Genomic DNA, 19916 nt, shown 5'->3' on the forward strand with positions numbered 1-19916 from the left:
TTATGCCAACCTGTGATATATGGAAACCTTGATGGAGAAAGTCACAGTGTGGAAGGGATAACTGATCTGGATCCACCTTTGCCCTCTTGAGGTGTAAATGAATTCTAAGATGAGATAGACTCTTTAAGAGTGTCTTACCAAAGTCTGGGCTGGGGAGAAGAAGAGTTGGGTTTTCTATGAGTCAAGGAAGACTTTTGACAGTGAAGAACAAGAAGGATTCTCTTGGCTAGATCTGATCCACCTTCTTTGTGCCTGTTCCCTTCTCGATGAAATGAAAAATGAGCTCCCTTCCCAGGAGAGAATCCATGTCCCCACCCTAGGCTCATAAACTCTAGCACGTTGGAAGTGGACTGGAGGGGAAGAATAACCGTGGTACCTAGAGTCAATGAGCAAGAGAGGCTGAGAAGGGGCAGCTAGGTGGTGCAATGGATAGAGCACCGGCCCTAAAGTCAGGAGGACCTGAGTTCAAATCTGACCTCAGACCAAACACTTGACACTGGCTGTGTGATCCTGGGCAAGTCACTTAACACCAATTGCCAAAAAAAAAAAAAAAAAAGAAAGAAAGAACAGAGGCTGAGAAATCACATCAAGAGCCAAAGTCAATAACAAGACCAAGAGTGTGAGTGTGAGCTCCATGGAAGCCCCAGGATGTGATCTTTATTTCCCTCTCTTCCCCTTCCCCCCATAATGGTGTATTTACAGAATGCTTCATGAAGACGGCATCACTCTCAGGGAATCTACAGCTTCTGCCCCAGCCTGGGGGACCACGGGGGCAGGCAGCAGGGCGAGAGGATGCCGATGGCTGAGAGCATCAGGCTTACTGGTCACACAAAGGTGGTAGACATTCTGTCTCCCTTCCCCCAACCAGTGTGGGCACATATAGACACCATACACACGAGTGTGCAAGTGCACACGTGCATGCACACAGCCAATCACACACACACTCACACACTGGCACACCCAGAGCTACATTTGTGCAGAGGGGCAAAGCCAACACAAATGTGCACACAATCCCACCAGGGGAACTCCATAAGGCATCACTAGACCTGCTTTTACTTCTCCAGGCAGCAGGGCAGGTGTGCTTAGCGCAGGGCTTGTCAGTGGGTTCCCACCCATAGACACCTTGCCTTGGGCAGAGCCAACTAGAACTTAGGAGCATCTAGGGCCCTGCCATACCAGTTACTGCAGCCAGGTGCCACCACCGTTCCCACAGCTACTTAGAAGGAATCAAAATGTAGCAGCCCCAGGTCCCCCCAGCTAGCACCTGAGGTGAGGTTTGGGGAGGGAAGGGGGATGCAGCCCACCCCCCTCTGATTCCTCCCCAGAGTTGCCCCAGTTGAGGGAGCCTGGACTTAATAGAAGACGTGGAAAGGGCTGAAAACTGCAGCTTTCATCAGGAAGGAGTGGTGTTGGTTGTGGAGAAGGGAAGCATAGGCCTTTTTGTCTCCCTTCTCACACATCCCGGGCCAGACAGATTTAAACCAGGAGAGAGGGAGAGGACAGGTTCCCTCACCCCCTTCGTTTTGTTTCTTCGGCTCCAGGTCAAAGTTCATAAAGGAAGCCCAGAGGCAGGGTGACTGTCTGGGGAGAGCCAACCATGGGTGGTTTCTCTCCCCCCAGATGGAGAGATGCCTCCCATTTTGGGTTCAAAGGGTGGGGGTGGAGAGGCAGCAGCAAAAACATATGTAAACACTGCTCAGGCCTTGGGTTCAGGGCGGAAGGAGGAAGGGGAGTATAAGTTGAGTGTCTGGGAAGATGGAGTCTTGAAGTCCTGTCTTGGGATTGCAGATTGCTATGGGGACCTGTGCTTTCCTTCCCCATTATTCTGATACCCACCATAGCACCAATCACAGGATGCCTCGAACCCAGTCCCCACGGCCAGGGAAGAGGTTCGCCTGCCTACAACATCTAAGGTCACCCCAGTGGGCACTCAAACCCTGAGTTAGTCCCAGAACCGCCCATAAGGGAATAGCTCATGACATATGCCTCCCTGGGATTGCCAGTCCAGTCCCTGGCCCTAGCTGACATTCTGGGGTCATCGCCACAGAAGCAGGCAGCTTTGGTTTAAATTCAACACTCAGGCCCTGTCCTGTGTTTTTTTGGGTTGGGGAGCTCCAGTTTGGACTGGGGATAGATAGAAGTAAGGACTGCTCCCCAAACTCCGCCTTAGATTTGAGGAAAATGTATGTTCTGTAGTTATGACTTTGACCCCATCAAAGGGAAGGAGGAATCCCTATGTCTTTTTTTCTCTTCCTTCTCCCCCTTAATACCAGAATGCCCTTAAAAGCTACCCTGGTCCCTGCCAACCTTGTGGTTACATTCATTATTTAGGTCTCAATAAAAAAAATCAGACATCTTAAGCCACCTCCAGGCTCTGACTGGGAGAGTGAGGAAGCCAGAGCATGGGGCAAAGAGCAGTTATCCCCCGAACCCCTGGAAGGCTGGGTGTGGAGGCCCTGGGACCTGGCATTTTGTTGACTGAACCAGTCTTGCAGGCAGGGTCAGCCAAGGTGCCCCCAGGGCCAAAGTGCAGTGTCAGCTGGTGGCTGTCCCCCTCCCTCACTGATGCCCTCGGGCCTGTGGTCTCAGCCTGGGCACAGTCAGTGATAATGGAAGCTACATTCACGTGGGGAGGGGGTGAGTGCACACAAGGCAAAGCTGGGCATGAGGTGGAGGAGGGGGGCAGGACGAACACTCCAGCCCCACTCACTCTCAGTGGTAGTGCAGGGGCTGGGGCCACAGCCCTTCCATCCCAGGGACCCATCCCACCAAGATGTTCTTTTGGGGACCTGTCTGATTGCCGGGCCCCAGGAAGACTTCCACATGGCATGGCTCCTCTGTTGGTGGATTGAGGGCAGGTGTGTCCTTTCCCCTTCCAGGTGGTGAGTGTGAGCGCCAGGCAGGGGGTGGAGAGGAGCTTAGGCCCCACCTGACCTGGAAGAGAAACAAGGGACCAGAGAGGGTGAGGGGAACCATCATACAGAGGGGACGGGCTTCAGTCCAGCTGAGCACAGAAACACCCAGACAGCTGACCGGCGAGCAGGGGGAAAGCGGGACTCTCGGCTTAGAATCCCTCCCTAGCCACCCCACCCCCCCAAGATGGTGAAGTGAAGAAGGGTGCTAAAGCAAATAGGATTTAGGGCCTTCTTCCCGCAAAGGCCCTCACAGAGAAGCGGATTCCCCCACCCACCACCCTAGATGTCTGAACATCTGCTCTCTAAGTACGACCTGTCTGTCACCATGACAATCTATAGAGGGTGAAGGGAAAGTCACAGAACACATGAAAGGTTAGAAGGGAGGAGGAGCAGGGGAGGTCAGACAGTAGACAATATGGAAGAAATGAACAGACGGGATGGGGAGACAGGTGGATTGTGGGGCCTGTGTTCCCCCATCCCCAGGGGACTGGTGCTGTGGGTATTTATTGCTGAAGGACAGAGGCTGAGGAGACCCAGTGGATATTTTAGGGACCTCGGTCTGTAGTGGGGGCTGTGGAGAGCTGGTGGTGGAAAAGGATGGTCCAATAAAGTGACCCTTTCAATGAGTAAGCAGGTGGATAAGCCAATAGCCAGGCTGGATCCAAGGCAGGCAGGCTGGAATGATAGAGGGCACTGGTGCCTGTCACTCTCCAACCTAGCGCCTGACTCCCTACAAAGGGAACTAGGGGGCAAGTAGTGAGCTCAGGTCTGTGCCCAATGGAGAAATCAGGATGGTAGCTGATGATGGAGATGGAGACGAAGACGGATGCAGATACGGGTGGAATGGAAGTGGAGATGTCATCACACTGTCCCCTGCTGAGTCGGGTCATACCTTCCTCGGCGGATGTTTCTTCAGGAGTGAAGAAGGGAGGGGAAAGGGAGACAGGAGAGACAGAGACAGAGAGACAGAGTCCATTTAGGGACGTACTTCCTTGTGCCAGCCTTCGATTAGCCCCATCAGGACCAGCGTTCCCTTCCCTCTCCCCAAATGCTGGCCCAGGGTCATCAGAGGCCAGGCAGTCCTACACTGTGGGAGCCACACGGTGACCCCACCACCCCTGGGTCAGTAAAATCAGCTGGGAGAGGAAGGGCAGCTCTTACTTAAATCCCCAGCCAGTGCCACCCAGGACGATGGCTGCAACCAGCACTGCCCCTGCGATGGAGCCGATGATGATATTGGTGCCGCTGGGACCTGGTGAAAGGGAATTTGACCTCGGTTAGAAGTGAGCAGAGAAAGAATGGAGAAAGAACGCGTCTACAAGAATCAACAGATGAAGGAAGGAGGGGAATCACAAAAATACAGAGGTGAAGAATGATTAAAAAGATGTCGGCTGAGAACTACATCCCAAAGAGATCAGAAGAAAAGGAAAAAGGCCCACAAGTACTCAAATATTTATAGAAGCTGTTTTTGAGCTGGCAAAAGAACTAAAAGTGTGTGGGGGGGTGCCCATCAATTAGGGAATGGCTGAACAAATTACGTTGAATGAACGTAATAGAATATACTATAAGAAATTATGCCATAAGAAACAATGGAGATGATTTCAGAAAGACCTTGGAAAACTTGTAGGAACTGATGCAGAGTGAAGTGAGAAGAACACAATAACTCGGCAAAGACAAGAACTCTGAAAGACTTAGGAACTTTGACCAATCCGACGAATAGCCATAATTCCAGAAAACACACGATGAAATATGCTACCCACCTCCTGACAGGTGATGGAGTGCAGAATGAGAAACATGTTTTGGATATAGCCAAGGAGATAATTTGTTTTGCTTGATTATGAATGTTTCTTATGGGGGTGGTTGTTAATGAGGGAGGGGCAAGGGGAAGGCAGGAGAAATATATCTGAAAAAATGTAATTTAACTTAAAAAAAAAGAAAGATGGAGTTCTCACTCCAACTCCTAGATCCCCAAAGCTCACCCTTGTATCTCTCAGTCTCTTCTGTGGGTGGAGATGTGGGCATTGGGTTGTAGACACTGCAGTCTTTGCCTGTCCAGTCTGGCTGACAAATGCATTTCCCCTCATTGCTACAAACCTGGGAGGGAGAGGAAAGGCCTTTGTGTGAGGTGTGATGTCACCATCTCCCCTTCCTGTCCTCATCCCTCTTCCCACCCTCCCTAGACAGACTGGCTTTGACCCATTTCATGGAAGGACCAGTGTTTGGGCTTGGAAAGGCCAGTACCAACCCCATGGTCAGAGCAGATCCTGCGGCCCACACTGCCAGGGCAGCTGCTGAAGTTGAAGGCTGAGGCCGGGAGGCAATGGTGATCCAGGCAGAGCATGTTGGGGCCACAGGGAGTGCCGTCCTCCACATAGCTCAGGTCTGAGCCATCTGCTAGTTCCACATGGCCCCCCCTGAAAGGGAAAGGCAGCTTCTGCTTCAGTCTCTGACTTCCATTCACTTCCCCATTTTTTTGTCCCTCAATCAAAACCTTGTTCCCTCAGCCTCTCCCTCCCACTTAGTTTTTTCCTTCTCCCCCCTCTAATCCCCCCCCAGCTGATAAGATAAAGAGATAGGGCTCAGGGTACCTGCAATCAAGCTCCCTGCCCTGGTGATAGAAGGTGATGCTGCTGATGTCCCCACCTAGGTCCCCTAGCCGAGGCCCACCAGAAATATTAACACAAAGAAGAAATCCACAGAGCACATCCCTAGTGGGGAGGTGGGGAGAGAATAAAGATGAGTACACTCTAACTCTGATGATTGGTTCCTGATCTGAAACACCTCCAGACAAGTTCAGCTCCAACCCTGGCTCATCAGAAACCCAAACCATGACCCTGATCCTAACTATAATTCTGAAAAGATGAAGAAACTGAGGATTCAGGAGGTAGAGGCTGATAGGTACCCCTCATAGCTCCTCACCATCTCTCCCTCCTTCTCAGCTTCTTTTGCCTTGGTTTCTCCTTCTTTCTTACCTCAGGGCCTTTGCCCTAAATAGAAAATTCTTGAGGCGGCCCAGAGCCAACTGTCTCCCTCACCAAAGAGCCCAGGGCCAGGGCTTTCTCATGGAAGGGGACCCACTCACTGCTTACTACACTGGACCCAGCCAGAGCCCTTCCGCCCACAGTTTCCTCGTTCTGTCCCTTCCACGTTCAGTCGCTCATAGCAGTAGCGGTCAGCAGCATCTGCAGGAGACAAAACACCCGGCTTGCCTCGAGCTCTCTGCACTGCTGCCCTTCCTCAAAGGGTTGACAATTGGGAATTAACTTCTTTTGTGTCATGGACCCCCCTGGCAATCTGCTGAAGCCTATGGACCTTCTTAGAAGAATGTTTTAAAAAATGTATACAGCAAAATATGATGGATTACCAAGGAAACTAATTACTTTGAAATACAGATATTAAAAAAATAAAACCCCAAGTTCATGGACCCTAGGTTAAAAACTTGTGTTGTAGATCATCTCTCTATGTGCACATGCAACTAGGTCTTTGAGCCCCTGGGACCTCAGGAAGGGCTCCAGGTGAGATGGACATTCACCCAGACATTCCCCTTCTACACCCTCAATCACACCTTGTTGGCCCCACAACCAGAGACCCATAATGTGTAAATGTTGGATGAGACCTTAGGATTATAGAGGCCATTTAGTCCAACACACAGTTTTAGAGGCTACCACCACCATTTTGCAGATAGGCCTGGGGAGGGTTTACCCAAGGTTTGTCAAAAATTAGAACCCGGGTTTCCTGACTTCTAACCAGAACTCTTCCTACTACATAACACATGCTGTGCTTTTGTCTGTATTCATGAAATGAGATTGGGGCTGGGGTGGTGGCATGCATAGGACTCACTGTGGCCCCAGAGTGCCCGGCACTGCTTGTCCCTGGTTTTGCAGCGTCCTCCATAGCAGCGACCCTGAGAGAAAGAGAGACAGACAGACACAGAGGGCCAGAAATAGGGACACAGAGATACAGACAGGCAGAGACAGAAAAAGACAGAGATAGCACTGAACCTGAGACTTTTCCAGGGATGGCACTGGGGAGGAAGGTGGGAATAATGAAAAGCCCCCTCCCAAGATCTCCCCTTGTCATTCATTACCTGTTCCTGCTCACAGTAGTAACCATCCAGCTTGTGCAGGTTAGGGGGACACTGCAGAAACAAAGGTGAGTGTTTGGGTGCCCGACCCCAACTTTCCAATGAGAGAGGACTGGAAATAATTGAGGTCAGGGATGCGTTGTACCCCTCTTCCCGTCCCAGCAGTGGGGTGTGGGAAGGTTGGGCTAAGATTACATGGGAGGACAGCGCAGTCCCTCCGGAGCATTAGACCGACCTGGCTGGAGTCCCCTGTACAGGTCTCTGCTATGTCACATTCATTTACAGCTTCTCGGCAGGACACTCCCCTTGGCTCGTACTAGGAAGGAGGCAGGAGGAGGAGACACTAAGGAAACCCTTCCCTGTTCCCTCCCAAAGGCACAGGCCCAGCCCTAAATCGTCCCACCACCCACCCCTCTCAGCCCTGCGCCCATTCATTCTCAGAGCATGCAATCAATGAATCGCTCCTTCCTAGGCTCTGGCCCCGCTCACCCGAGGACTGCCTCCATTCATTCTCCCAGCCTTCCTTATTGCACGAGCCAGGCACCGCCCTAGGACCGCCCCCATTCATTCTCCCGGGCTCCAATGGCTACTCCTCGCCCGCTCTTGGCCCCGCCCCCATGCGGCCCTTCCCTAGGATCGCCCTCATTTCACCTCCTGGGCCAGGTCCCGCCCCCTCCAGGCTCCGCCCTAGAACCTCCCACTTCATACTCTCAGTTTTCGCCCCGCCCCAGGGCCGCCCACACGCAACCTCTAAGCCCAGGACAGCGCGGAGGCCCAGCTGCACCTCACCTTGCACCCCCGACAGCACAGCCCATCGCTGCACATGGCGTCGTGGGTCAGCGTGCATTTCTTGCAGCAGTTCCCGCCGGCTCGGCTGCACTCCTGGGAGAGGAGAGGGAAGAGGAGGGGAGGAAAGGGAAGAGGAGGCGAGCAAGCGCCGGGCTCAAACCCCGGCCAGCGCCCAACCTCTCCCTGGCTGCCCCGCCTGCACCCTCACCTGTATCGAGCCGCAGTCACACTCCTCCCCGGCCTCCACGAAGCCGTTTCCGCACTCCGGGGGATCCAGCAGCTGCGGAAGGGTGCGATTGCAGGGAGGGAAGAGCAGGACCCCTCTCCTGCCCTCCCTCCCTAACACCCTCGAAGGGTGAAGGGCGTAGCCTCCCTGCTCCCTAGGCTACCACTGTGCCAGCTGGGGGGGGGGCGCGAGAGGGACGGGTTCCCTGGGCCCCAAATCCGAGGCCTGTCCACGCCTTAGCCCCACCACCTACCTCCCCTGGGGCAGGAGCGTGGAGAGGGGGCTCCTCCTTTACAACAGAAGGGGAAGTGGGGCCACAGGGCTTCAAGGGTCCCTTTCAGAGTTGACATTACAATTTGGGTGCGGGCAGATGGGGGAGAGGGTTGGAGTGGGAGGGGCCGTGCTTAGCTACCTTGAGGGGCTTGTTGAAAAGGCAGCTGCCGCCTCCCTCCTGCAGAAACTGGCTGTATTCCTCCACGCTACAGCGCGAGAACTTTTGGGGCAGGTAATGCCTGAAGGGCAGGAGGGCGCTCAAGTCCAGCCTGTATCCCTGACTGTTCCCACCCCGCCCCCCAGTCCCTGCCTCCCCAAGGGCCACCCCCATGAGGTGTGGTGGAAGCTGACCTTCCCTAGCAGCACAGGAGCCAGACCTGGTCTACCATGGGGCATGGCGGGAGCTGACCTCTCCTCAGGACCAGGGGATAGGGACCAGGTAACAGTGAAAAGAGGTGTGCTCTAGTCTAAATCAGGCCTGGGGAAATATCTGGTGGCCATCACTGGGAACTGCATGTCAGTGAGCTCCTGGGACTTCTGGAGCAGGGAGATTCTATTTGGGCAGAGCTCCAGGAGAGCCCCCCCTCCCCACCTCACACCCAAAGCCATCAGTCCAGCTGCAGGTCTTTCTAGCCCAGCCTTGTTTCTGGAGCTACCTGGATCTTGTGCCCCTCCTCTGGCCCCACCTTTCCTCCCCCCCCAATAAAAAAGAGAGCTCACCCTGTGTCTTCCATCATACAACCCTGCCAGGTATCTGGACATTTGCACTCGCCTGCAGGAAGATCCAGGGCACGCTCTGAGAGAAGTCCCTGCCCTTAGTAGCCTAGGACTCTCCCCTACACCTCTCCCACCCCATCCCCTAAGCTGCCTGCCTTCTTCCACCACAGAGACCAGGGGCAGTGTGGTGGGAAAAAAAAGGCTCCTAGGTTTTAATTCTGCTACTTAAAAGCTGTGTGACCTTGGGTAAAGAACATGACCTCTCTGGGCCTCTGCTTCCTCCTTTGTAAAATGAGAGGGGTGGGGTAGAAGGCCCCTTCCAGCTCTAAATCCTATTGGTATATAGGTATGTGATGGAAAGCACCCCCTTCTCCTATCATTTCCATGAGCTGGAGACTCAGTCAGGGACAGGATGTCCAGGAAGGAAGGTTCAAAAGACTTTAAGGGGTTACCTGCTGAACTTCGATGTTTGTTCCACATCATGCCCAGATTCTGTCCCAGGGTCTGTGCCAATGTCACTGCCACATATGCCACAGTGCCATACTGGAAGGAGTGATGGAGAGACAGAGATCAAACCCAAACCCCACAACAAGAGAAGCCCCCGCCTGCCTCCAGAATCTTCCTGACCTGTTAACTGTTAACTGTTTCTTCCTCTACCAATCCTTGGTCCCTGCCCAAGCCCCATAGCCTCTTACCTCATTGACGCCGCCTCCCCTAGATTGGGAGCAGATGCCCCCAACGTAGGCAGTGCCACTTCTGGCATTCTGGAAGGTCCTGCCCCTGGGGAAGAATGATGGAGGGAGATATGATGTAAGTGCTTTGGTCTGTCAAGTAAGTAGCCATGGGGTGACTTAAGAGAGTGGGAAGGTCCTCTATGTACACGTCTTTCCCCGTCAATGCCTGCAATTCCATCATTTCTGGGTCATTTCTGGAGTTGGCCAAGCCTCGTTCTATGGACGGTTTAAAATGCAAACATCCCTAGGAGGGATGCCACTTCTACCACAGCTAACTCACTGTGTGACTTTGTAGAAATCACTTTCCTTCTCTGGCACTCAATTCCCACAGCTGCAAAATGAACTAGTTGATCTCTGAGGTTCCTTCCAGCTCTAAAGATTTTAAGATTCCAGGGGGCAGCTAAGTGGCAGCGAGGTGGCACAGTGGATACAGCACCAGCCCTGAAGTCAGGAAGACCTGAGTTCAAATCCGGCCTCAGACCAAAGACTTGACACTTACTAGCTGTGTGACCCTGGGGTAAGTCACTTAACCCCAACTGCCTAACCAAAAAAACCCCAAAAAACAAAAAGATTTTAAGATTCCAGGATTCTAGATGTTAACGCCTTAGTGTGAAATAGTTTATCACATTTTTTTCTCTCCAAGGATCAGGAAACATGAGAGCACTGAACGCCTGGAAGGGAAAGGGCCACCAAAAAGGGGAAAAAAAGAAACAGGGGAGCATCAGAGACCGCCAGTGTGATGGAGCAGGTGTCACTCAGAAGGTGAACAAGGATTTAGCTCCCAGCTGACAGGGAAATCTCTGACCAAAGATGCTGGGGAGAGGACACCAAAAGGAAGAGAGGGAGAGGGCTTTTCTAGAGAAGGACTGGGTGGGGTTACAAAGATTCCACATTTTGGACAGAGATAAAGGTAGGAGCAGAATACAAATCAGAGCCATGGGGGATGGCACCATCAAGCTAAGCCTGAGAGAAGCTACTCCTTTTCCCTTTGCATTCTTCCCACTCCCAGGTCTCATTCTTGGCTCCTGGCCCCTCTGGCAGATCAGCTTATTTCCTGGAGCTGCTAGGAGGCTTGCTATCTTCAGGGGTTATTGAGAGGGAACCCAGGAGTTCAGTGGGGATAACTGAAGGGAACCTAGGAGACAGGGGGTACCATGTGAGTCTGGGATAGACTGGCCTGTCTCATTGTTCCCAGGAGGTTCTGGGAGTCTAGGGGACCCCTCTAGGGTCTGGAGAGAGGGAAGAATTCTCACCAGGAAAGGAAGGGGGGGTCAATGGGGTGGGGCAAGGAATCTCACGAGAAGAGGTGTGTGGCATCACTGGGCTCAGGTAGTCCCTCCCGCCGGTAGACCATAAGTCGAGCCAAGGTCTCTAGAGGGTCATCCTGTACCTGGATCTTGTCACCGGCCGCCCATGTTTCCATAGCAACCAGCACAATTCGAGTGTTAAGCTGATCCTTGTACAGCTGGGGAGGGAGAAGAAAAGAATGGTTTAGGTGGCCCAGTGGGTGGATCTGTAATCAGGAAGACCTGAATTCTAATCTTGTCCCAGACACTAGCTGTGTGACCCTGGGTAAGTCACAACCTCTCTCTACCTTGGTTTCCTCATCTGTAAAATGGGGATAATTTTGTTGTATGGATAAAATGAGATCATATTTGCAAACCTTAAAGCTCTACGAATGCTAATTATCATCATCATCATCATCATCATCATTATTATTATTATCCTGGGGCAAGCCAAAAGGGTAGCAGGCCAGGAAAAGGCCAAGGGAGTAGGGCTGCAGCAAGGGCCAGAGACCTAGCTGAGCCTTCAAAGCTCCAGCTTCTTTATGTAGTCTGGGTCTGTTTTCTCCTCTGTAAAGTGGGAGATAAGTCCTACTCCTCTGTTCCATTTGGAGCAAGGAGTGATATGGCTGGCTGAGAGAGACTGAAATTAGGGCAAAAACTCTGAAGTCACTCCAGAGACCACAGCCCCTAGACAATCTCAGTCCTTGTTCACTCTAGGAGCCTGGGTGGTGTAAAGCATGGAGTACACAGGCCTTGGTGTCAGGAAAACCCGAGATAAAATCCTGCCTCAGGTGCTTCTAGGCCATGTGACCCTAGGCAAGTCATTTAACTGCTCTCAGCCTTAGTTTCCTCATCTGTAAAATGGGGTTGTTGTAAGGATCAAATGAGGTAACATGCAAAGAACTTTACAATCCTTAAAGTGCTACATAAGCATTTACTATTATTTCACTCATAACCCTGGGTAGTGATAAGGGAGCTAGACAGGGAGTCAAAGGGTGCCATGGATAGGACTAGAGGCTGACTGGGAGAAGGGTGTCAAACACAAGGCCCCATTATACCCTGCAACACTCCCAAGTACACCAGAACCAGATTAAAATAGAATTGGGAAATAGTTAGCAAAATAAATAAAAATATGGTAAAACAGATAATACTAATATGTGGTTTTCTAAGGCAACATGTGACCTGCAGGCATCCTTATGTCCAGCTTAGTGTTCCGTGATGCAGAGATAGGGTCCTGTCTGGAGTGAAGGGGAGAAGCTGCAGGTTGCGGGGCTGGGAGGAAGGAGAGCATCACGTCAGGGGTGGGGACAGGGACTGCTTACCACATCAGCCAGGTTCACCACAGACTTGGCGAAGTTGCTGGTAAGGACGACAGACTGACGAAGCTGCTCAAACTGACAGCAAGAAAGGAGAGAGAGAGAAAGAGAGAGAGAGGAACAGGTAGGAGAGATTGGGGGAGGGAGAATGTCCAGAAGAGGGCAGCATCTTCTCAGCCCTCCCCAGCCCTCGCCTTTCCTTGCATACCTGGAGCCCACCCTAATCGCTGCCTCCGACCCAAGAAACTCACCAGCTGGTGGTCATTGATGACAATGAGTTCCACATATTTGGTCTCACTGTGGACGGTGGAGTGGCCACGCCGGACCTGGGGGTGTGGTCGGGGGTAAGAGGCAGGTGAGAAGGCAGCTGTAGTCCTCCCTCCCTGAGAGCTGAGCCCAGGTCACTGGAAGCTCTAAGTCCCAAAGAACCTAGGGCCTCCAGCCAGCTGGGAAACTTACAGATGGTAAATTGGGAACTACAGATTGTAGAGAAGGGATTCTTAACCTGGGGTCCATGGAACCTAAGAAGTCCGTGAACTTAGATGTGAAAATAACTCTAGCTATTTTTTTTAAAAGTAATCTTTGGTTTCCTTTATAATTCTATATATTTGATTTTCTGCATTTAAAACATTATTCCAAGAAAGGGTTCATAAATTTCCCCAGACTGCCAGTGGGGTCCCTGATACACAAGGATTAAGAATGCCTATTCTAGACTCCCACAGGCCTTGCATTCGCTTTCCTGGACTGGGGGATTAGAATTTCTTGGGAGGAACACAGCACGAGAGGGAGCTAGCTCATTCTGAGTTCAAGGCAAGAATATCATATGGCACCCTCTTCCTCCCCATCCCATCCTAATGGCTTGGTTTATTTTGCCCCTTCGTGCATCTTTCTGAACCCGTCTGCTTTATGCCTGATATTCTGCATGCTGGATGCAACATAGCAGATCCTTAGGTCATGCTTTTGGCCTGCAAAGCATTTAATGATCTCATTTACAGTGGGAGTACACCTGTGGGCAGGTGCAAACTCATGCAGATGGGTGGGCAGGGAAGCTGGGGAGGCTACGGGCCCAGGAATGGGCAGGTTGTGGCTGCCATGCGAAATGGGACGGGTACCCGCTCCCCCATATAAAGTCGGAGGCCCCAGGCCATGCTTGTCAGGATCCCCGAGGCTGCAGGCTCCTCCTGCCTGAGTCTGAAACCTGAGGATTCTGCAGCCTGAGGTTTCCATGGGCCCCATACCTGCCTTTTCCTTCTCAGCCTGGGCAGGGCCGGTGGAACAGGAAGTGAAGGAGCAGCAAACAAACAACCTGAGGGGAGGGAGGGCAGGTAGAGGTCCAACCCAGATCCCCTCCCTCCCTTCCCCTCACCCCCCCCACTTTCCCCCTCACTCCCTCTGCCTCACCTGGTTCCCTGCATCCAGGGACTGGGAGAAGAGAGGTCCGATGAATGAGGTGGGGGAGAGGCCCCTGCAGTGAGGAGGGAGGAGTCAGCCCACTCTGGACCCTCTTACTCCAGGGAAACAGAGGCGGACTAGCAGAGGAAGCCCGAAGGGGAGCTTCTGGTATTTCCCTCTTCCCTTGCCCTTAACCCCACCCAGAGGTGAACAGCCAAGGCTCCCATGTCAGTATGTCAGATCCAATCTACTGGCTCCTCAGGTTCCGAGGTCAGGACCTTGGGGGACAGGTACCAGGAGATGGGGGTGGGAGGGAGGGAGGTAAGGACATTGGAGTCAGGTCTGAGGTTACTGGGGGGACAGGCAGGAATGCTGTAGCTGAGGTTACCTGACTGTGACTGGGGTGACAGGAAGGAAAAGGAAGGAAAAGAAAGAGCTGCATTATTGGAGGATGGGGTGGGGTAGAAAAGGCTAGCTTGCCCCTCCAGGGGAAGAATGGTAGTCCCTAGTATTTATGGGAAGAGTAAGTAGAGCTGAGACCTCAAAAGGCGGGTGCCTGGGGGTAGGAGGGAATTACTGGATGACATTGCCTTACCTGGGGTGCTTCTTGGGGCTCAAGGGTGTAAGTGAAATTTCCATCAGAGAAGACTCCACTGTAAGAGGAGAAAGGATTAGTTCCCACCATCCCCCCACCTCCTCACCTGCCCACAGCTTGTCCCAGGGAATGGGGAAGTGGTCAAACGGAATCTGAAGGGTTCCCCAACTGTGCCCTGAGGCACCAATACTTACTGCAGTCCTTGACAGGTAGAGATGGCAGCAAAGGACTCTGTGTTATCCCGAAGCTTTCCTTGGTAATAACAATGGTCCCCAGCCCCCTGAAATAACCACAGAGCCAGGGGGGTTAGTTATGTCTTTGCTCTGCCTGCCTCCTTTGGGCTCCCCTCTCCTGGCATCACCTCACAGGGCCATCGGGATGAATAAGGTGGCTGCTACAAGGATCCCTATAGTCCAGCCACATCCCTTTGGTGGCTCAGCACAGGCACTTCTGTGGCCCAAAGCCCTGGCTTTGAGAAAGGAGACCTAAGCTCAGACCTCTGCTTTGCTAACTCACTGTGTCCTCCAACAAGTTATCTGTCATCTCTGGCCCCCACCTGCCTGTAAAATGGGAAGATTAGACTAGATCAAGAGTTCTTAGCCTGGGGTCTGTAAACTTATTTTAATGAATATTTTTTTTTTGGAGGCAGTCAAGGTTAAGTAACTTGCCCAGAGTCACACAGTGCCTCCTTATGTCCCTTTTTTAGTGAATATTTTGATAATTATATTTCAGTTGAATTGGTTTCCTTTGTATGCCTTTGTATTTTACTTTGGGCATTTAGGAAGATTATTCTGAGAAGGGGTACCTAGACTTCATCAGATGGCCTAAGGGTCTTTCAGATTAACCTAACAAGCATTTATTAAGTTCCTACTACATTCAAGGCACAATCTAGAACTGGACATACAAAGATGAAAAATGCCAGTCCCTGTCCTTGAGGGGTTTAAGATATAATAAGAGAGGGCAGCTAGTGGCGCCTTGGAGTCAGGAGGACCTGAGTTCAAATTCGACTTCAGCCACTTGACACTTACTAGTTGTGTGACCCTGAGCAAGTCACTTAAACCCAATTGCCTCACACACACACACACACAAAAAAGATATAATAAGAGAGATAGAACACAGGTAACCAGGCTACAAGGTAAGGTGACAAAAATATAGTCTAGAATCAAACTGTGAAGGATCTCAAATGCCAGGTTAAGGAGTTTAATTTATATTTTATCCTAGGGCAATAGGGAGCTACTGAAGATTTCTGAGCAGGACAGTGATGTGATTTGGGCTGCGAGAGGAGGGAATGGAGGTAGGAAGACTAGCAGATGATTAGGAGGCTATTATAATAGTTCAGGAAAGAAGCGATAAGGGCCTGGACTAGAGTGACAGCTATGTAAGGGGAGAGAATGCTGGGATTCTGTCTCTTCCATCTGAGTGTCAATCAAGGATGACTCTGGAAGACCACTGGTTGGGGTATGTTATAGAGGGGATTGCCTCTGTGCATGCATTGGACAAGACTGGATTTGTCCAATTTGAGGGCCTTCCAAACCAGATTAAAATGCAATTGGGAAATGTTTAACAAAAATAAATAAAAATACAATAAAACATTGATAATGTTAATTTGTGGTTTTCTAAGTCAATATGAAGCTGTTTCTGTTTGCATTTTGATACCATGGACTAGATGGTCATTGAGATTCCTTATATCTCTCAAATGCTGTGATTCTATAAAGGGGCTTCTCCAGGCTGTAGCCCATTCCTGGCTCATTGGCAGTGGGTTGAACCCCCCCCCCCGTAGCTCCTCCTGTCTCCAGCTCTCCCCTTCCCCCCAATCCTTTCACTTCATGGGAAATTACTTCTGCCCCAGTTATTGAAACTGCCTAAGGAGAAGAGAGGAGTGGGTTATTTATAGAAACTCATTCATCTCTGCCCAGGCCCCTTTGGCAACTGAGGTGGGAGGACAGAGTCCAGGTATTCCTGAGGACAGCCATAAAGTCCTAGTGGGACTTGGCAAAAGATGGCTGATGATAAGGGACAGGAAGTGAACTGAGGATGTTTCTTCAATTACTATAACCAGCTCCCATCACCAACAGAGTCATAGGGCCACTCCAGATGTGGAGACAGAGCTATAGCTATATTTAAAGTCCAGAAGGATGATGGGACCTTCCTTCCTCTACCCTTCCTGATGCCTCATCCTGCTCATAGGATCACAGGGCTATGGATTTAGAACTGGTAGGGACCTTAGAGATCTTCTAGTGAATCTCCCCATTTTACAGATAAGGAAACTGAGGCCTGGAGTGATGAGAAGTGACTTGTTCAAGGTCACACAGGCAGTAAGTAGTAGTCAGGATTCAAATCCCATGCTTCTCCACTGTTGCCTCTCCCTCCCCTCACACAACATGCTAATCCCAGACTTTGACAGACCTGTGATCCAAAGAATGAGGAGCCAGAAAGCCCGGGTTCCTAGGATCCCCAAAGAACGTACCCTCTTTCCCTGCCATCTTTCTTCTCCCCACCTTCTCAGCACAGTCCATATAACTCACATTTCTAAAACACTCTAAAGGTTTGCAAAACTCATTCCTAACCACAATCTCTTCTTAGTGTGTGTATAATTTTACACATAAGGAAATTAAGGCACAGAGAAGGCATTGGATTATAGATTTAGAGATGCAAGGGACCTCAGAGGTCATCTGGTTCACCTCCTCCTTTTTCAGATGAGGAGCCTGAGGCCCACAGTGACTTGCCCAAGGTCACATAGCTAGTAAGTAGCAGATCTGGAATTCAAAACCAGGTCTCTTGACTCCAAGCCCAATATTTACAGGGAGCTTTTGAAGTAATTGGGGATGGGGGGAGAGGAGAGGAAGGGCAGATAAAGATGAGGAGAACTAACAAATGCCAGAAATTGGAGTATCTCAATGACCTCATTTACCTTCATGTCTCCTCCTTTCTGACCTTCCTTCCTCTTCCCAACCCACCTTTTATATTCCCGGAACTTCTACCCCACCAGCCCCACCTCTTCCCATTCATGTCCACTCACTGTGTGGTGCTGGGTGGTCCCATCTCTGCTGAAGTGTCGTTCCACATAATGTGAAGCCAGGAGGTGACTGAAGCCAGACCAAGAGGTAGCAAGGTGGGAGCAGGACAGAGGAAGTGATGGGTGAGGAGTTCAGTTAATCTTTACCTTCTCCTTTGGTCCCAGCAGAGCAGATCCCTCTCCCAAACCCACAGACACCCACCCACTCTGTCCCCTCCTTCAGCCCACTGGCCATCTCCCCACTCTTCTCTCATCCAGCCCCCTTTCCCCGCCCCCAAGCCCATCCTTCCACCCCATCCCCCAGCTCTAGCCTCCTGTCTTTTTTTCCAGGATCCTTGCCTAGAACTCATCCCGACTCCCTCCCACCCCCTGACGCGTGCACACACACACACACACACACACACACACACACACACACACACACACACACACTCACTCACTGGTTCAGCTCCAGGTCCAAAGTGAAGTTCAAACCAAAGGCAGGGATGAGGAAGCTCACCTGGGCCAGGTGGACAGGCTGAGAAGGCAGAGTGCAGGAGTTAGCCCCAGACTGAGCCAGGGGGAAGCTGGGGGAGACCTGGGGATGGGACCACCTGAGAGGGACGGAGGGAGAATTTGGATGTAGGACAAAGCTGGGGATAGGCCCTTTTGAAGGGCAGACCTATATAGAGGGAGACTTGGGATCCTGGGCAAGGAAAATCTAAGTTTGGGATAAGAGTAACTGAAGGTGGTAGAAGGACATGTGGATGGGAGGGGGCTAAGGAGGGGGAGATCTGAGCGTGAAAGAACAGGGGATGGAAGAACAGGGAATAGCAGGGCAACAGAAATGGAGCAATCCCTTTAAAAGAAGAGGGATTGAAGAACTGAGACTTTGGGCAGGGGACCAGGCTAGGAAAGGAGGGCACCATCCGCCATCACCAAGTGTGAGATGAGGGTGGGGTAACTTGGTGATGGAGAAGGGGACAGGTGCAACCCTGGGCTCAACGACTCGGTATCATGTGCATGGGGCAGGGGATGGAGGGGAACTGGTGGTGCTCAGTCCACGGAGGAAAGTTGTTTTCCTTTCAACCTGGGAGATGTGGGGAGCCCCCTCTCCGTTCTTCCTATTTAAGGCCTCATTTTGGGTTGAGGAGTAGAGTAGAGAGGCGGGAAGGAGGGGGAAGAATGGAAGAGCCAACCCCCGCAGCAGCCTGGGCCTCAAGCCACAGACGCCTCCAGGGGCAGGGGGAGAGGCAGCTGCAATCTGCTGGCAGGCTTCTGCCAGTTTGAGTGCTTGGCACCACTCTCCCCTAAGGCCTGGGCACCAGAGATGCCCTGACATAAGCACTCCCTGAAGAAGTGTCCGAGGGCACACTCTCCCCACTTTCCTCAGGGTGCAGGCTGATCGCCCAAAGCTCCCATAGTCTGGGCCAGTAAAGAGAGCCGCTTCGAATGGCTCCATGCAGGGTCAGCAGTCTCACAGTCCAGGTTATTATGAGGACCTGGGTTCCAGGGATAATGAGTATGGGTGAAGAGTCAATGACCCAAGGGGACTGTTGGGACAGAAGGGGAAAGGAGCCCCTAGGAAAGGACAAGGAAATAGTGCAAGCTCAGGACCTAGAAACAAAGTTGGTGTGGATCTGCCTACCCCAACCCCAACTGAAGAGCTCCAAGGAAGATCTCAAAGCACCCAGAAACCTGTCTGTGACTTATGGCTCCATGGTGCAAAGAGGTACAAATTGCCTTCCACCAAGACAGGCAAAACTGATAAATGGATGTAGGAATGTGGCCTCCCTACTCTCAGTCACTAAACTATGGGTGGGGGGAGAGTGAGACTAGCAAAGAGCTCTTGAAATGGTACAGGTGAGAGTATAAAGGAAAACCCAACTGAGGTATGTATGGGGGGGACTTATGTTTGGAACTTCTGCAAAATGATAATGAGACAAGGCCCTGTGGTTGGGAACAAGAAATCTGGGGTTTTGTTCTTTTTACCACTAGAGACCCCTTGGGTCTCACCTCCCCCCCCCAACTTAGGCCTCAATTTATAGTTAGGAGGCCAGCCTTCAATCTCCACCTCTGTCTCCCACATACAGTGCTTTGAGGTCCTCTGGCCGAGTATAACAGGAATACATCTTTGGGGCTACAATCTCAGGAAGGAAGATGTGGGGGAAGGGGTGGTAGTATCCCTGGGAAACAGTGGGATGAGATGAGATGCTAGGGAAAGAAAAGGGGAGAAGGAGTTATCTTGCTAAAGATACAGCACCCCCTCCACACCCAAATTTAGCATTCAGTTCCCCTCTCCCCACTCCTGCCTGAAGAAGCTTGTCTTTAATATTTCAATTCTGATGTTAATTTTTAAAGAGGGAAGTTTTCCTGATAAATTTTTCAGAGGGGCCCTTGCGGTGGGGCCGGGAGGCTCTGGGTTGCCATGGCAACCCACCAGGCCTCTGCAGGATGGCCACCCTCCTAGGCTTGGGCTCTTGTTGACTGAGAAAGATTGGGAAGGTGGAGACCCTGGAGTCAGAGACCGCTGAACCTGCTGATTATTTTCCTGGAGTGGTAGGGTGGGGAGAGGAGAGGAAAGGCAGAGAAGG

General features: G+C 51.5%; 1 protein-coding gene across 4 annotated transcripts in view; it reads right to left on the minus strand.

Moving 5' to 3' along the window:
* Positions 1-618: 618 nt before the first annotated feature.
* ADAM11 (ADAM metallopeptidase domain 11) overlaps positions 619-19916 on the minus strand; it is a 36333-nt gene continuing 17035 nt past the window's right edge. Inside the window, exons 3-27 of one of the 4 annotated variants that reach the window (XM_020997735.1) lie at positions 17784-17860; positions 17347-17413; positions 14522-14607; positions 14328-14385; positions 13742-13805; positions 13579-13646; positions 12592-12666; positions 12347-12418; positions 11037-11203; positions 9700-9784; positions 9457-9547; positions 9008-9059; positions 8427-8526; positions 7997-8068; positions 7789-7881; positions 7235-7315; positions 7003-7053; positions 6756-6819; positions 5998-6097; positions 5504-5623; positions 5161-5329; positions 4895-5009; positions 4077-4167; positions 3808-3825; positions 619-2934 (exon numbers count right to left, since the gene is read on the minus strand). In XM_020997735.1, coding sequence (XP_020853394.1) covers positions 2919-2934; positions 3808-3825; positions 4077-4167; positions 4895-5009; positions 5161-5329; positions 5504-5623; positions 5998-6097; positions 6756-6819; positions 7003-7053; positions 7235-7315; positions 7789-7881; positions 7997-8068; positions 8427-8526; positions 9008-9059; positions 9457-9547; positions 9700-9784; positions 11037-11203; positions 12347-12418; positions 12592-12666; positions 13579-13646; positions 13742-13805; positions 14328-14385; positions 14522-14607; positions 17347-17413; positions 17784-17860 — 2052 coding nt within the window. In that variant the 3' untranslated portion in view covers positions 619-2918. Of the gene's footprint in view, positions 3826-4076; positions 4168-4894; positions 5010-5160; positions 5330-5503; positions 5624-5997; positions 6098-6755; positions 6820-7002; positions 7054-7234; positions 7316-7788; positions 7882-7996; positions 8069-8426; positions 8527-9007; positions 9060-9456; positions 9548-9699; positions 9785-11036; positions 11204-12346; positions 12419-12591; positions 12667-13578; positions 13647-13741; positions 13806-14327; positions 14386-14521; positions 14608-17346; positions 17414-17783; positions 17861-19916 lie in introns of those variants that run through there. The other 3 variants (XM_020997736.1, XM_020997734.1, XM_020997738.1) reach the window with 3 other exon arrangements.

This window comes from Phascolarctos cinereus, unplaced genomic scaffold (genome assembly GCF_003287225.1).
Source record: "Phascolarctos cinereus isolate Bilbo 61053 unplaced genomic scaffold, phaCin_HiC Scaffold_5;HRSCAF=322, whole genome shotgun sequence".
In the NCBI taxonomy this organism is placed as follows: Eukaryota; Metazoa; Chordata; class Mammalia; order Diprotodontia; family Phascolarctidae; genus Phascolarctos; species Phascolarctos cinereus.